Here is a 17,347-nt window from a genome sequence, read left to right on the forward strand (position 1 = left end):
ATATCTTTGTGTTTTCTGCAAAAAGAGAAAATACAGAAAAAATAAAAGTACAATAAATTTGAATTTTTAGACTCTACATAGGTGTATTTTAAGTTATTGTATACAAATATATATATATAAGTAATGAAAACATAAACATGGATTTAATTACAATATTTTCTGAAAAAAAGTAAGTAATAAACAAACAAATATTAAAAGAAATAAGCACATTAAGACCTAGTTTTTTGTTAAAGTCCTCATACATAAAATTCCGTAAAAGGACGTAAAACATAAGCATAAGGAAATCGATCAATCTCAATCGTGTATCCAACTCCAGAAGGGGTTGATTTCCTTATGTTTACGTTTTACATCCTTACAGTCGAGTTTTACGTGTGAAGGCCTTTATAACTTATGATTTGGTTTGACCTAATGTTTTATTCAATGGGTTTCATTCATGATAGCATCATAGATAAAGCTGATTGGATGAAATATCAGGTTAAACTTATCCAAAAGTTAACTAGATAATGAAAAATCAAGTCTAAGTAATTTCCTATGTAGCATAGAATATTCCAGCTGAAGTATTCCACATCTGTTATCTAGAATATAATGACAGTATTTCTAAAAAATAAAGATTTTAATATAGCACCTTTTTATCATGGATTTTTGATGAAATTGCATATTAAAGATTCATAAAAAGTAATTATAAAAGGAGAAAGGGAATATATCAAATATATATTTCAAGCAAAATAATATTTAATTTTGCAATTCATATTTTCGCTGGAGTATAAAAACATCTCAGATGATTATTTTTAGATGTTTCAGTTATATCAAACTGAACTCAGGATACAATATTCTTCCTATAGTTGAACTAATATACACTTTTGAAATTAAAGTGAAACAAATGTTTAATATTTAATAAAAGCAAGAAAAAAGTTCAAGTGCTGTCCAGTTCAGAAATAAAAAGACTATATATTATTTTTATTAGAACTTTCATAAGTTCCTCCGATTAAGATTTTTTAATTTCTGTTAGACTTACTGATTAAAGACAAAATATACTTGACTTTTGCTCATTTATGAGAAATAATTTGGACTACAGAGATATAAGTAATGCACATGAGACATGAGTAAATACATCAGACAAGTGAAGAAATTTATCGGCGACAGTGTTTCATGCTGTGGCGCTTATCATAAATTTTCCGCTTATTAAAAAAATAATAAAGAGAAACAGGTTGAGGCAAGGCGGTATTTTTATTATGAAAGATATTGTGACGTGATTATCGTAACAAGCACAATTATTCGGTTACATTGTATGGATTGTATTGCGACGAATGAAATACCTTTAGAATATCGTTTCACAGATCCGATCAGTACTTAGTTGACGTCAAATCACGAACAGATAATGTAATGCAAACAGTCCGTCACTTCTAGCCGGCGAGAATGTGTAAGGAATCCGGAAGTCTTGATGGCCGGTTACACACGGACATCACAAATGTACCTGAATGCGCCCCTCATCAGCTACGCATCTCACAATCTCATACAACCCAGCATGAAGCAGCCTCACCTTGCCATCTTATATCGTGTACGTCAAAAGTCTGTTCCCATTGTTTAAAAAATCCCCAAAATATTTGCATTAAAATGAGATGAAAAGTCTGTTCTTTTTCCACCTGGCTGGGGCGTGTTCAGATTACCACCCGAGTGCTCCTCGGTCATGTCATTCTTGTTTAACAATTGGTAAACAATAAAGGAGCCTATAGACCAGTTGCGGGATTCTCTAAACGTTTTTTCGATAATTGTTGTAATCGTTAACTAGCGACAGCCAATGAGAGCAGCGCTTTCTTTTAGGATTGTCCTGCCATTGGCTGTCGCTAGTTAACGATAGCGACAATCATCGATAAAACGTTTAGAGAATCCCGCAACAGCTGCGCAGCGGTGAGCGGCGAGCGATAGCCAATGAGAGCCATGCTTTTACGCAAAAGCATGGCTCTCATTGGCTATCGCTCGCCGTTTCACCGCTGCGCCGCTCTGGTCTGTAGGCTCCTTTAAGGCTCTGTACACCCACGGTAATTAATTCTGTCCCTTGGAAATTTTCACAAAATGAAAAGTGACCTCCTTTCTGTATTAATTATCACTATTCATGCACGATAAGGTTCAGTCGTAACGTTAATCGTGCATAGATTGTGACAATTAATATAGAAAGGTGGTCATTTTTTATTTTGTGAAAATTTCCGAGGGACAAAATTAATTACCGTGGGTGTACAGTCGGGGACTAAAAGGTTGCAACGCTTTTTTATACATGGTTTTAATCGATTGACGTAGAATACTGACGATGATTTGGATTTAAATACATGCTTTAAATCCATGTCGCCATAGATAATAATATACGTCAAATCACGTCAAACTGAAGTGAAATATTATCAATAATACCTGATCGTATAAGATTATAAAAACTAATGTATACTATCAGTAATATAACTGATCAGTAAAGGTTGATTTATACTGGCCGTAATCTGTAAAAATTGACCAATCACAGTCGAATGAGAGGGGAATAATCGATTATAATTGGTCAATTTTTACAGATTACGGCATAAGTTAACAGTTTACGGCCAGTATAAATCAACCTTAATACTGACTCAGTTTGACCGTGTAGGGAGGCCTTTTTAGAGTCCCTATAAATTATAATAAGGACCTTATTATAGGGACTCTAGCCTCTCTCAGGTTTCTCTCTGGTTAACGAGATTAAGGGCTACGCACAATAGGAGAAATATTAGGAATAGATATTAAATATAAGAATTTTATGCCTGGTTTATGCTTCGGTCTTAAGGTCTTAATCTTAAAATTCAGCCAATAGAGTTTAAATTTCGGTTAGAACTGGTAGCTTTATTGGTTGAATTTTAGGATTTTGGGATTAAGATCTGAAGCATAAACCAGGCATTAACCTATCAGAAAGCGCACATTCTACAGTACACAGTTCTGATAGGTTAAAATTCTTATATTTATGCCTGGTTTATGCTTTGGTCTTAAGGCTTAATCCTAAAATTCAGCCAATAGAGTTCAAATTTCAGTTAGAACTGGCAGCTTTATTGGTTGAATTTTAGGATCTTGGGATTCAACAGAGAAAGCAGCTTTGCAACTGTTGCAAAATTCGTTAATATGATTGGTCTTGCTCTTACTTCCTCATTAGATCTAAATGTATAAGCCAATCATATTCAAGAATTTTACAACAGTTGCAAAGCTGCTTTTTCTGCTGAACGCAGCCATAAATCAGGCATTATAATATCTGTTCCTAATATTTCTCCTATTGTGCGCAACCTAAAGTTAATCTGCATTGGTGGAAACAGGGATTAAACAATTTGGTCACATGCGATTGGTTAATTCTTTCTTTATTCGAGATCTCGGATCGATTTCTAATATCGTGAACAGGTTTAACATCATGGCTGCGACCTTCTCTGCTGAATGAATTTGTGTATATCGAAATACGACTTGTTTAAAGATTCGCCGGTTGTATGACTGTGAATTTCTTTTCTTAAATTCTCTCAACGAAAAGTATTTTATTTAAATATAAAAATGCCGTGTGAAATGATAACGTTGCAACTTGGACAATGTGGGAATCAAAGTAAAGTTATATTTTATTCTGTCATAGATGATACTGTTATCAATTTTTTAAACATAGATATTAAAGTGTAATATAAATTCAAATAATAGCACAAAAGTTAACATAAGTTTAATAATTAATAATGTGTAGTTTTTTAATCTTAGCAATTTTAAATAATTAGTCATGAGAGATTTACAAAACTCAAAACATTGTTAAGTTTATTTGGATATGAATAAATCAAACAATTAAAGAAAAAAAGATGTATAAAGGGGCAAGATCTTAGTGTGTTTACAATATTTCTGAATGTTTTTAAAATATATATAGACATATTAAGCACTAAAATTTAGTTGCGTTTATTTAAAGATCTTTCTTATTTGTTTGATTTCTTCAAAACATTGTAAAGTTTTATATGTACAAAATTTGTCACACTTGTAACATAAAATTATATATATGTTTTTATATTTATATATTTTGTTTATTTTTATAGTTGGATTTGAATTTTGGAAAAGATTATGTGCAGAACATGGAATTAACCCAGAAGGAATTTTAGAAGATTATGCGACAGAGGGAATGGATAGAAAAGATGTCTTTTTTTATCAGTCAGATGATGAACACTATATACCACGAGCTGTATTACTGGATTTAGAACCAAGAGTAATTCATACTATCATGAATTCTCCTTATTCAAAGGTAATATATTGTATATAAATACGCACACACACACACACACACACACATACACATACAACAATTTTACTGTTTTTATATCATTTTATATTAAAATAAAAAATTTTTATTTTGTTATTAGCTGTATAATCCTGAAAATATCTATTTATCAAAACATGGTGGTGGTGCTGGTAATAACTGGGCATCTGGATATCATCAGGGTGAAAAATTACAGGAAGAAATCTTTGATATTTTGGATAGAGAAGCTGATGGTAGTGACAGCTTAGAAGTAACTATATTATTCTGATATTTTATCTCTAATAATATTGTATCCTAATCTGACATCTATAATATAAGAATGTTCTTTGTTTTATCAAATATAATTTTTGTTTAAATCTTGGAATTTGTGTAGGGTTTTGTTTTGTGCCATTCTATAGCAGGAGGTACAGGTTCTGGCATGGGATCTTTTATGTTAGAATCTCTTGCTGATAGATTTCCTAAAAAATTAATTGAGACATACAGTGTTTTTCCAAATCAGGATGAAATAAGGTAATATTTATTTGTTTTTAAAAATTCTCTATATAATATGGATTTACATACATATATACATTAATTATATATTTATATACATTTTTCGAAAAACAAATCTGATGGTTTATCTGTTATTATACATCCTATATATATATTAAACATACACAAATATATGTGTATATATTTTTTGTTACAGCGATGTTGTAGTACAACCATATAATTCATTGCTAACATTGAAAAGGCTGACTCAATGTGCAGACTGTGTGGTAGTTTTAGATAATACTGCTTTGAATAGAATTGCTTCAGACAGATTGCATATCCAGAATCCTAGTTTCACACAAATTAATAAGCTTGTTTCAACAATAATGTCTGTCAGTACAACCACTTTGAGATATCCTTCATATATGAACAATGATTTAGTTGGTTTGATTGCACCACTTATACCAACTCCTCGATTGCACTTTCTAATGACTGGATATACTCCACTTACAACAGATCAAGAGGTATCTGATGATTTAATTATTTCATATTTTGTCACAATAGAATACAAAATATAAAATATCAAAAATATTTATTGTATAATATTTTATATATAAACGAATATTTAATAACAAATAACTTTTTATATACGAAATTATGCATACGGATTTAGAAAACAAATTCTATCTAAAAATGTGTAATTGCACATTACAATTTTGTATATTAATGCATTTGTAAAAAAGTTACATCAGAGAAAATCAAATATTTTTTTCATTATTTTATTTATATCTTTATTTTTAAAAAAGTTATATTTCTCCTCCAATTAAATATTAAATATTAAAGTATAATCATATTTAATGTTGAAACATATCTGTACAATTTTGTATAATGCATGTTTATTTTCATGAAAATTATTCGGAAACAGGGTGCATCTGTAAGAAAAACATCTGTCTTGGATGTGATGCGACGATTGCTACAACCGAAAAATATGATGGTTTCTACAGCATTAGACAGAAATGCATCACATTGTTACATATCCATTTTAAATATAATTCAGGTAATTTTTTTTAGAGAAATTTACTTATTCCAGACATGCGCACACACACACACACACGCGCGCGCGCGCGCGTATTAACTTGTGTGTTTCTTTATACATAACAAAAGAAACATATTATTCAATAATATTTTTTTAATAGGGTGAGGTGGATCCGACACAAGTGCACAAATCGTTACAAAGGATTAGAGAGCGAAAACTCGCGCAGTTTATTCCTTGGGGTCCTGCAAGTATACAAGTAGCTCTTTCACGAAAATCTCCTTATATACAAAGTACACATCGTGTTTCTGGTTTGATGTTAGCTAATCATACTAACATATCATCGGTAAGAATATTGGCTGTTAAATTCTCTCAAAATTTATTTACTATCACAGCACTATATATATATTCTATAATATTTGAATTTGAATATTGCTAATTTTAATATTGTGTTTCAGCTGTTTGATAGAGCCTTACAACAATATGACAAGTTGCGTAAACGCGAAGCGTTTTTGGAACAATTCCGCAAAGAAAAAATGTTCGAAGATAATCTTGATGAACTGGACAATTCGCGAGAAGTAGTAGAATATTTAGTAAAAGAGTATCAAGCCGCGACTCGAGTTGATTATCTCAGTTGGAATCCAAATAAGGCTGACACATAAAATAATAAGTATGCAAATGATTAAACCTTTTTAGTGTTTCCAGTTTTTCATTACATTATATTTTATATTGCCACTGTATTTATGATTAATAGATTACTTGTAGGATATCATTATCACAATATTCATTCTCTTAACAAAATATTTGTTAATTAATAGAAATGATTTCTAAATTTTAAAAATTATGGGTTCTATTTGAGATAGTAACAAAATTAATTTATGAGTTTTTTTAGTTAAGGCTCCTGAATAGTCGCTATTGCCATATAGGATCGTGATGTCACAAGCGAGAAATAATATAATAAAGTTTCTTGCATGACATTTGTAAATAAAGAGAATTATAAATAAATATAAAGAGATGTAATTATAATTGCTCAGGAGCTTTAATTAATCACTACTTAAATTACACCTTAGTATTCTTCAGTTGTTTATTCATTTGTTTGAATTTATACATTGTATTTCTTTTTTGCGTGCATAACTAGGGGGCAGAACAGCAATTGTAATAAAGCCTGTATGGCCAGGTAATGAATGAGAGTGAGTAACTGTAAGAAGTTTTTCTTCTTGTTTTCCTTTTTCATTCTTGTGAATATCTTCGGTTGTGTGCTATAATAAAATAATTAAATTTTTCATTTTTATATTTTGTTCTTCAAAATTCATTCAATGTTTTTACAGTGTTTTAAAATCTCTTTCTTATTTATTAAAGTATTTTACAAATATACTAAAACACAAAATTTTATAAAATTATAAAAGCATGTTAAATCCTGTATTTTATGTATGTTATTATTTCATGAAATTCAATATATTTACGTCAATATACTATAGTTTTAGATGAGATAGTAATTAAGTATTATTTTAATTAATTTTATTTGTATCATATGCAATTAAAAACTTTTCATTGCAATTAAAGATTTTTTAATGGTAAAATATACCAACCTTTTGTTTCAAACATTCCAAATCTAATATTGGCAGAACCTTGTACTGAACGTTCATTTCTCTTTGCAAACATTCGTACGTATGTAATTCTATAAACCCTTCACAAATTAATTTTGTGCAAGTACGTTGAACTTGTTCAATACAAGGGGAAAAGAAACAAAGTTTTCCACCTGTTGGATAAAAATTGTATATCATACATTGTACTATAACAATAAAAATAACAATTCGATGTGTTATTTTTATTATTATAGTACAATGTATTATGTTTTCACTTTTCAAGTATGCTTATATGTATTAATGTTTATTAAAATTAACTTCTATTTTTGTACAAATATTACAACATTTGTCCTAGAATATTTTTTGTTAATTAAAATTCTTCAATAAAAAATTAAACAAAACTTCACCTGTTTTTTTTAAAGCAACTGTGGCATGTTCTATAGCTAGCCATGGATGTGGAAGATCTAGAAACACTGCATCAACTTTATGTTTTAATTCATCCCCAAATCCTTCTAAGCAAACATCCTTTTCTTTCAAAGTTACAAAATCATTCAAACCATGTTTTTCAAATTCTGTACTAGCAATAGATACACGTTGTTCATGAAAATCAAAGGTATACAAATGGCCACTTGGGCGTATCGCTCGAATTAATGAGTGAGATAAAGAGCCACTACCAGTACCTAAAATTAATTATGAAAAATAAAGCTGTTTTTTTTTTCAATAAATATTATACGGGTGTGTTAGTATTATATGTATGTGTATGATGTACCTGTTTCAATTACTATACTTCCTGGCCTAAGTTCCATTAAATGTATAATAAAACTTATATCTGGACTATAGATAATTTGAGTTCTATGAGGTAGTATCAGTGTCCAAAGTTCTGGCGTGGGCTGTAACACATATGCCCAGCCTCGAGTCAACTCAACTTTTGAACCATATTTTTGTCCAATGAGTGATACAACTCTTAACGCACCATATGCAGTATTAAACATGTTGTCTATGATTTTGCCTTTTTTATTGGAAATTTTCGCTTTTACTTCTAGAGGATGCATGTTGTTTGGATTTAAATATAAAATAACAATATCTCCATCTTCTATAACTTCTTTAATTTTCTTGAAACTCATTTTGTATTAATTCAGTTCAATCCTCTTCAGCTCCAATATTGATAAAATTATGCTTGGTAAAAGTACAATGGAAAGTAACCGTCTCAAAAATCGATTAAATTATACTCGACGCGTATTTCCATAAAATAAAAGGATCTGGTAGAAATAAGCGTCACTCTATCCCGTGAAGATATTCGTTAAAGTTGCCGACTTGAGGTTAGGAAATCTGTCTCAGCCCTACAATTGCCAATATTGCCATGCTTCTGCATGCTTCTATCACATTGCTACCATGATTGCTTCTACATGCATTTCGATCTTATGCACATGCGTATCGTTACTTTTTGGTCCAACGGAACAAAATTTTAAATGTATGAAATTTAAAATGGGTTAGAAATATTACAAGCGGACACTGTCTGGGCTGTAACTTCTAGAGTACCTATTATAGGTACTCTAGTGACTTCTAGGCTGTTAGCGTCCGAGAATGGATTGGATTTTGTCTATTCGAATTCGTATTTTAAATAGCGAATACTTTTTTGTGGATTCAATTGAATTCAATTGGATTCAATTAGATTCAATTGGATACAACTGGATTGAAAAACTGCGTTTCCTATACAAAACTATGAATTGAACAGTATTCACTATGGTCACAAACGCACTGAAAAAGCTAATATTATTTTATGATTGAAAAGTTTACAGATATGCTCCATGCAATTCCTATAAATGAATAAAAACATATTCGGATTGAAAAGGATTCATTTTAACATTCATGAATCCGTATTTCTGAAAATTTGAATCCATTTTAATCCATTTCAATCCATTTTCGGATACTGGGGCCCCAAGCGGGTCTTAAAATTATTTATACTTTTTATATATATTATAGTCGATTATTTCTCTTTCATTTGACTGTGACTGATTCTTACAGATTACGGCCAATATAAATAATCCTTATCACTCTGCTTTTCAAAGCAAGTAATTGCAATTAATTGTTGATAATTGTATAGATTAAGAAATCCGTTTATCAAAATTATCAAAATACTATGACCTATTAAGCTGTAACTCCTGCAAGGTGTGTTCAAGCAATGAGTAGCACAGGCAAGAGAACGGGAAATGGTAGATTTCAACAGTTGCAAAGCTTTTTCTGCTGAACGTAGCGAATTAAATGAACAGAGAATAAGAAGCCAATCAGAAATGTATATTCCACAATATTTGCTTTCTGATAGATTGAGATTCTTTGTTCCCTGTTTTGTTTAATCGTACGTAGCCTTTATGCCTGTGCCTATACGCATTGAAGATATGTTCTACTCTGATCAAGCATACAAATTATACCGATACGCGAAATCGTTAGATATTACTAAAATTTTTTCTAATATTAATAATAATTGTTAATAGATACAATCAACAATAACAAATAAAACTAAAATTCTTTCAATTTTATTTTATTTTATTTTGGTATCAGAAGCATTTATAAAATGATCCAAAATTTGAATTGATTCTTGTTCGACAAAGGTCGTTTCAGATGAATGTTTAAACATACATAAAATGTGAATATGTATGCATTAATCGAATAATCCGAAACCCATGTCATCATCTTCTGAATCTGATTCTTCTTTCTTTTCTTCCTTCTTCTCTGCAGCAGGAGCATCTGTAGCTGCAGCTGCTGGAGTTGCTACAGCAGCGGCAGCAACAGCAAACTTGCTTGGATCCTATAAACAATTTCATAATTCTTAATAAATACGACTCCTCAGCCAATTGCACGGATAGCATTTACATTATTTAATTCAGACTGCACTTTAGTGCAATATCTCAACAACAATTTTGACATGTCATTGGGTTCAACTATTTCTAGCTCTGACATGTGAACCAAAATCTTTAGACGTGTAATATTTTCATCATTATATTCATTCAAGAATAATTAGTATAAAATATAAGGTTTGTGTCACACGCACCAACATGATCCTACCTTCTCTTATTATGTGTTCATTAGAGTGAGTTATGGTAGGAGCAAGTAGCACGCAACGCGAATAAATCTATAATATATAAAATCACACCTTAATGTATTCCTTGATAGTGGTAGCTTCTGCAAATTCAACATCAGTAACAGCAGCGACAGCTAGCAAGTTCTTGAATCCGTTCACAATACTGTGTGGTGCGCTAGCGACTGTAGGATAACCAATCATCAAGCAAACTGAAGCTAAATTTGCAACTCCAGCCATGAATTTTTCACGTAGATCTTCAGATTTGATGTCCAAAATTTCAGGCGCAAAAATAGTACCAGAATCATATACTTGTTCAACCAGTAATCCATAAGAAAAAGGCGAGATATTCAGCATGTTTAAAAGTGTGGCTTCGGAAGCTCCTACCTTATCACCAGGTTTGAGGATGTGAACATCATTCTATAAAATGTGACAACCCAATTATTATACGCATTCATATAGAATGTGCAAGATATTGACAAAATTATGTTTAAATATTTTTACAAGTACTCACTATTATTTCAATAGTACCCTTAGAGATCTTAGTTGGTATACTCAAAGCTTGGAAAAAAGAAGTTTTCTCAGGACCAAGTCCTGTGTTTTGTGCAGGAATGATAACGCTTAAAGGTGCAATGGCTCCTGCCCTAGCTGGTGCACGTACTTTATTTTCCAACAGTTTGTCTCTTACTTCAATCAAATCACCTCGGGTGAAAACAAACCCAACATTACCACGGATGTGAGGCAGTAATTTCTCCAATGCTGCATTACGTTCAATATGGCCACGAATGGCTTTTCTCATCATGGTATTTTTGCCCATCAGTACAACTGCGTTTCCACGCAGTGACATACGAATCTGTTGCATTTGCTTTGAGCCAACATTGTCCGCACCCACAATAAAGCATTTGGGATAATCGTCTAATAGTTGCTAATATTCAACAAAAATTATATATGATAAATATATATATATATGTATATAAATTATAGTGTATTTATAAGCAGTTTATATGCTATTAGATTAAAACTGAACAATTAATACAAAAGGAAATACTTACAACAAGTTTAGTGAAGTAATTAGACTTCCATGTTGCTTTATCCTCCCTACCCATCTTGAATAGTGTAGTAGGGACACCTTATAGGAGTTTAAGGACTAGAAATGATTAAAGATCAAATTTAGATTATATATGAAAGTTGCTATTAATAAAAAATGATGTTAATATATTTTTCAAAGAGTTAACAATAAAGTTACGAAATTGGGCTTAAGGATCTTTTTAACTAACCCTTGGTTTCCAAACTCGTAGTTAACTCTTAACTGAGGTTCATTTATTTCTCATGTCTTTCCAATTTTAAAATTAAAAAAAAGAGATAAGGAATAAATTAAATCTTGATTTAAGTTAAGAGTTAACCATGAATCATGAAAATAGATACATCATCCCACATAATCATTGATTAGTTTAATCAAGGTCGATGAAATAGATCTTAAGGCCCAATTTTACTACTCATGATTAACTCTTAATCGAAATTTTATTAATTTTTTCTAATTCTACAATAGAGAAAGAGTAAAGAAATATGTCAAACCTAAGTTAAAAATTAACCGTGAAGTTATAAAACTAGGCCTAAATCTTATTTCTCTGAACATGTCAAACATATATTTTTCTGCAAAGTATAAAGGGTCTAAATCGAGCAGTAATAAGATGTATTTATAAAATAAATTTCAAGTTTATATAATGTCAGTACAGCATAAAAATAAAAATACATAAAATATATAATATAAAAAAATTATATAATTACACATTTGAGGCTTTCACGAATATTTTCTTCAATTATACCAGAAGGTTTGTGGATTATTGCTGTGTCTTTCTTCATTAATGATGTCAACATTTCGTGAACCATGTCGTTCACTTCATCAGTGCAAGGAGTGCGCTGATAATACTGTATCCATGAAGTGAATGGCATGGTTCACGAAACGTTAGCATCAATAATGGGTCTGTTTTTTGTTCCTGCACTGTCTAAATTAATACACACGGTGCAATAGACTTGTTCTTTTTGCTTGAACTTTTGCACCAGTTCATCATTTTTCCTTTTCTTTTCTCTTGGAGAAAAAAGGAAGATGAATTAGTGCAAAAGATCAGTCAAAAAGGAACAGATCTAATAGGTTGAAGTGGAACAAATATAAGTTTGTTTCATTTTAACTTATTGCACCGTGTCCGTCAATGAAGAAAGACATGGCGATAACCCACAAACTGGTATAACTGAAGAAAATATAATGATATCTCAAACGTTTTGAAACCCACGGGTCTTTTCTCAGCAATTCTTGATGTTACTAAGGCCTGATTGCACCAACGTGATTTCGATTTTAAGCGAAACTTAAACTGTCTCTGTCTCCTTTCCGACTTCTAAACGAGATAGTTTTAAGTCTTGCTTAAAATTAAGAAGTGTTGGTGCAACCGAGCCTAACATAACATACATAACATACATACATACATACCTACCTACCTAACATACTAACATTGTAAAATTGAAATTTATTTTATAAAAACATTTTATTATTGCTCGATTTAAACCAAATTTCTTTAAACTTTGCATTGTAAAAAACAAGCGAAATCTAATTACATATTTTTCTTATTAACGTACTACATATTTAATCAAAGAATATAAACTAATCAACATGCCACATATTCTGATGCTAACGAACTTTCAATTATCTGAAGGCACATGGTATCATAATATTCGATATAGTTTAAAGTAATTATCTAATACACAACTTTTGTATTATTTTTATATAAAATTGCAACACATCGTGAATCTCTAGGATGAATAACAGAAATTAGTTATTAAAATATTATAAAAATAATGAATCGACGATTTTACATACCTCAGCAACGTGCTACAGTACAATGGAGAAGGAAACGGAAGTCACGGTCATCACGGAAAAGAAAGTTATAGCAGTGATGCAAACTGGCGCTCGCTTATAAAACTAAAAGCAAGCTAAAATCACTAGAAACTTAAAGGTTGCTTTCCATCTACGACATAGAGTCCTAGATATCAGAGAAGCGCAACCGGCTTAAGTCAGTATCGCAAAATTACTAAGAAAAGTAATAAAAATGGCGTCGTTTGCAGACGAAATATGAAATCCACCAATCGTCTGTTAGTCAGCCATTTTTAATACCACCGAATGAATGTCATGATTGGCTGACAGTCAGCTAATCAGGACGCGGAACATCGGTTGCGCTTCTCTAATATCTAGGACTCTACCTATATCTTCCTTCATGGTGATACTAGAGTCCCTATATAGGGACTCTAGTGATACATACGTAGTCCCATCTTCCTCAATCATGGTTCACGGTTCACGCCTTCAATCTTCATCATTTCTAGTTCCTAATTCCTGTATCCCAATATCCCATCATATCCCAATCATATCCTATTCCCATATCGCAAAAATAAACGTTACGAGACTGTGCTGACGCGGATGACTTTTTGTTGAAAGATTGTTGAGAATATTAGCATAGACAAAGAGCTTTGCAATCTAAACACTTGTTTGATTGATATGGATCTGGAAAATTACCGGAAAAATTCTGAAAAAAGGTTAACGTGAGAGCTTATATCTTCGCATCTTTAGGTATAACCTGATCTATGGATCTATATTTTATTCTAAGGTATTTATATTTTCTTATTGTTTGTTTAGTTTTGACACCGACGACTATTCTGATTACGCTATGATACGGCGAATAAAGATGGAACCAGAAGCGATATTTTCATCTGAAGACGACATCATGGCACAGTTGCAACAAGAAAGTTCTGATCTAGAAGTTGAGCCTAGCTTCTCATTGGAGAATTCCTTAAACGGAGAGTATTGCAACGAAGGTGTTCTAATACAGCACATGGACATCAGAGAACCCTTATCCATGTTAAGGACTCTCTTGGAGGAAAGGCTCTCTTTAGATTTAAAACATTATTCATTTTGGTTACAAAATGCACAGATGGTAAGTGACAAGTATCATACATTGGTCCCAATTTTTCATAACAACCATTATTAGCTCCTAATTATTATATTTTAAATTGAAAATTATTGTATATATAAAATTTGTCATACCTTAGTAAACTTTAGGATAATTTAAATGGTCAACATTTAAGGCCTGTATTCAGAGCGTGCTTACAACAATATTAGTGCTCTAACATGTTATAGTTTACGTTACACTATAGAATTTCAAAGATAAAAGTGCGCTTTTATCAATAAGAACGTGTTCTGAATATGGACCTAAGTATCTTTCTTTCAGAAACTATTCTAATCTCAGTATATATTTCTAGTATTATGAGAAATCTTGTCTTTGGTCAAAACAAATCTTAGTACGTAGTAATGCTAATAAGCAAATTTTTGCAAAATTTTTTCAATTTTCTCAACTATGTGCCAATTTGGTTAATATTAGAATTTTCATTTTGAAATTACTTTAAAATTCTGTCATTAATACAATCATCATGAGAGATATCTTATATATTCATAAACTAAATATTTTATTTGTTGTATGAAACATTTTTGAAGTATGTTGATTGGTCGTAAAATAGAAAAGAATTTCTATCTTGTAATCAATCAACAACAAACTTGAGAAATTTATTGTAGAACAAATGAAAGATTAGGCATACTTTTTTAGCCTGAAATTTATATTTTTTGCTTGTTATAATAGCTGGAAAGTCACAAGAATTTGGTTGATCAATGTGTCCAGGGAGAAGGACTGGTTCAGATTAATGTACAAATAAAACCAATGCAGAAACGTATTAATATAGTAGACGTTCTTAAGCCAGCAGATGATTTCATTGAAGTTGTAGAAAATTGTATGTATAAATGCATATATGCTTATTTTTTTTTTATCAAAATGATGTTATTGTAATAGATGATATTTTTGTTGTGACATAGTACCGGTGGCTACTGCTTTGGAAAACAAATCGAATGTCATAAAGTGGATGATAGATGCGCAGTATAAAAAAGACCAGGTAATTAAAATGCTTTCAGTATAAACTATTGTAATTAAAATACTATTTTTATATATGTATGTGAAATATACATATTTCATATGATTAGTATTTTATTTTATGAATCATATGTAAAGGAAATATGATTTTGTGCTTGCTTTATTCATATCAAACTTTTATTTCATAGACATAACTCTGTGGTTTAAACAATATATTCCCTATTATTTACAAAACAAATTGAACATTTATACAGACTCTTTGTCTTCAGTAATAACTGAATTCATTTCTGCAGTTATGGCTACATAAATTGTCAAACGTCCTATATAAATTATTGATCTAAAAATGCTTGTGGGAATTGTGTAAATTTTGAAAAATCCTTAGAAGTTCAAATGCAACTTTGTTGATTATACTGTTCTTTTATTTTGATTTTTGTGATTATTCATTTTTATGATTTGAATTCCTACATTCTTAAATGTGGAAGAGTATTTATTGTACTACAAAACAAGTTTTATATTATTAGTATTTTATTATTCTTTTAAATATTCTTGCAAAATATTTTTTGGGGAAAAAAGGAGCGATTAAAAATACCAAATGATCCAAGAGACTGGACCGAAACCCACGTGAAACATTGGTTGCAATGGGCTGTTAGACAATTTAATTTAATATCGTTACGTTTGGCTGATTGGAATATTACCGGAGAGCAATTGTGTAACCTTACAATGGAAGAGTTTCATGCAAAAGTGCCTCTCGATCCAGGAGATGTGTTTTGGACACATTTTGAACTTCTTAGAAAATGCAAATTCGTTGGTATGTTTATAAGAAATACAGCATTACACGGTTTAATAAGATAGTTGGCTTTTACTTTATATTTATTTGATCAATTTTTTGCTGTTTGCTTGCAGCCGTTGTACAAAAAGATGTACAGGATTTATCCAATGAAAGTGTTGCAGAGAAGTCTATTAAAACACGAAGTCAGAAAGTAACAAAACCGAAGCCTACCGTAAACCAACAGTCACGTGTAGTTAACGTACCGTTAGAAAATGTCGATCCGACTTCCATCACTATTGCCAGTTCTAGTCGAACCGTTAATAGCGGTCAGATACAATTGTGGCAATTTTTGTTAGAACTATTAACGGATAAAGAATATAGAAACGAGATTCAATGGGTAGGGACTGAAGGAGAATTTAAGCTTAATCAGCCGGAAGTAGTGGCGCAATTGTGGGGAGCTCGAAAAAATAAGCCGTCGATGAATTACGAGAAACTGAGTAGAGCTCTTCGGTATTATTACGATGGCGACATGATTTCTAAAGTACATGGCAAGCGATTCGTTTACAAATTTGTTTGTGACTTAAAACAGTTGTTGGGTTACTCAGCGGCAGAATTGAGTAAACTCGTTGAGGAAGGGAGACGATATTTCTGATGAAATCATATTTTCTCGATTACTGCTAATAATAAAAAAGCTTTTATTGCAAGCATTTTCTCTCTCTCTCTCTCTCTCATCATGTTGATGCCACTATTATTTGATATTATTTTAAATGTTGTATATTTGAAAAAAAGCTCTGTAGCATGTTATTATAATATTACAAAATCTCTTCAAGAAACAATTACTTTTGATAGTCTATCGATTAGATATTTCCGCGTTATTTCTTCATTCTTTATGAATTTCTTTGCATGTCTTTCGAATGAATTAAGTTGGTGACTTTGCGAGTATTAATTTCATAAACAAGCCATGGAAAATTCAATTTATTAATATTTATATAAAATAAATTTTCGGTATAAGTTAGACGTATTTATTAGACGTTGCAGTATATAAGCGTACGTGATAAGGTAATATTAAAACTCGAAAATTATGCTGATGATCATATTTCAGTTTACGTAGCGTTATGGATTTACATACGGACTTTTATGAGGCATTTATATATTATTATGGATTTATATAT

General features: G+C 31.0%; 5 protein-coding genes across 8 annotated transcripts in view; 2 read left to right on the forward strand and 3 right to left on the reverse strand.

The window, feature by feature from the left end:
- LOC108775635 (polyadenylate-binding protein-interacting protein 1) overlaps positions 1 to 1,530 on the reverse strand; it is a 5,738-nt gene extending 4,208 nt beyond the window's left edge. For all 3 annotated transcript variants that reach the window (XM_018542059.1, XM_018542061.1, XM_018542058.1), the window contains exon 1: positions 1,317 to 1,530. The gene's annotated coding sequence lies outside the window, so the exon portion shown is untranslated. The remainder of the gene's footprint in view (positions 1 to 1,316) is intronic.
- A 1,940-nt stretch (positions 1,531 to 3,470) lies between these two features.
- LOC108775626 (tubulin gamma-2 chain) lies at positions 3,471 to 6,510 on the forward strand. The gene is made up of 8 exons (XM_018542049.1): positions 3,471 to 3,592; positions 4,059 to 4,261; positions 4,380 to 4,526; positions 4,650 to 4,786; positions 4,965 to 5,271; positions 5,673 to 5,804; positions 5,944 to 6,126; positions 6,239 to 6,510. The coding sequence occupies exons 1-8, from the start codon at positions 3,544 to 3,546 to the stop codon at positions 6,440 to 6,442; spliced, it is 1,362 nt and encodes a 453-aa protein (XP_018397551.1). The 5' UTR covers positions 3,471 to 3,543; the 3' UTR covers positions 6,443 to 6,510.
- A 325-nt stretch (positions 6,511 to 6,835) lies between these two features.
- On the reverse strand, positions 6,836 to 8,490 carry Trmt61 (tRNA methyltransferase 61). Its single transcript, XM_018542050.1, has 4 exons — positions 8,136 to 8,490; positions 7,774 to 8,046; positions 7,370 to 7,539; positions 6,836 to 7,039 (listed from the first exon to the last, which is right to left on the reverse strand). Exons 1-4 carry the CDS (start codon positions 8,488 to 8,490, stop codon positions 6,869 to 6,871), a joined length of 969 nt encoding a protein of 322 aa, XP_018397552.1. The 3' UTR covers positions 6,836 to 6,868.
- Positions 8,491 to 9,913: 1,423 nt separating this feature from the next.
- RpLP0 (ribosomal protein LP0) lies at positions 9,914 to 13,370 on the reverse strand. Its single transcript, XM_018542035.1, has 5 exons — positions 13,315 to 13,370; positions 11,495 to 11,589; positions 10,957 to 11,367; positions 10,518 to 10,862; positions 9,914 to 10,172 (listed from the first exon to the last, which is right to left on the reverse strand). Exons 2-5 carry the CDS (start codon positions 11,546 to 11,548, stop codon positions 10,026 to 10,028), a joined length of 957 nt encoding a protein of 318 aa, XP_018397537.1. The 5' UTR covers positions 11,549 to 11,589; positions 13,315 to 13,370; the 3' UTR covers positions 9,914 to 10,025.
- Positions 13,371 to 13,830: 460 nt separating this feature from the next.
- Ets97D (DNA-binding protein Ets97D) lies at positions 13,831 to 16,827 on the forward strand. Of its 2 annotated transcripts, none has more exons than XM_018542064.1 (6): positions 13,831 to 14,058; positions 14,125 to 14,422; positions 15,122 to 15,269; positions 15,352 to 15,428; positions 15,980 to 16,214; positions 16,310 to 16,827. In XM_018542064.1, the coding sequence occupies exons 2-6, from the start codon at positions 14,156 to 14,158 to the stop codon at positions 16,825 to 16,827; spliced, it is 1,245 nt and encodes a 414-aa protein (XP_018397566.1). In that variant the 5' UTR covers positions 13,831 to 14,058; positions 14,125 to 14,155. The 2 variants fall into 2 exon arrangements, with proteins under 2 accessions (XP_018397566.1, XP_018397565.1); XM_018542063.1 differs by having other exon boundaries at positions 13,831 to 14,024.
- The last annotated feature ends 520 nt before the right edge of the window (positions 16,828 to 17,347 follow it).

The sequence above is a fragment of the Cyphomyrmex costatus genome, unplaced genomic scaffold, assembly GCF_001594065.2.
Source record: "Cyphomyrmex costatus isolate MS0001 unplaced genomic scaffold, Ccosl1.0 scaffold302, whole genome shotgun sequence".
NCBI lineage: Eukaryota > Metazoa > Arthropoda > Insecta > Hymenoptera > Formicidae > Cyphomyrmex > Cyphomyrmex costatus.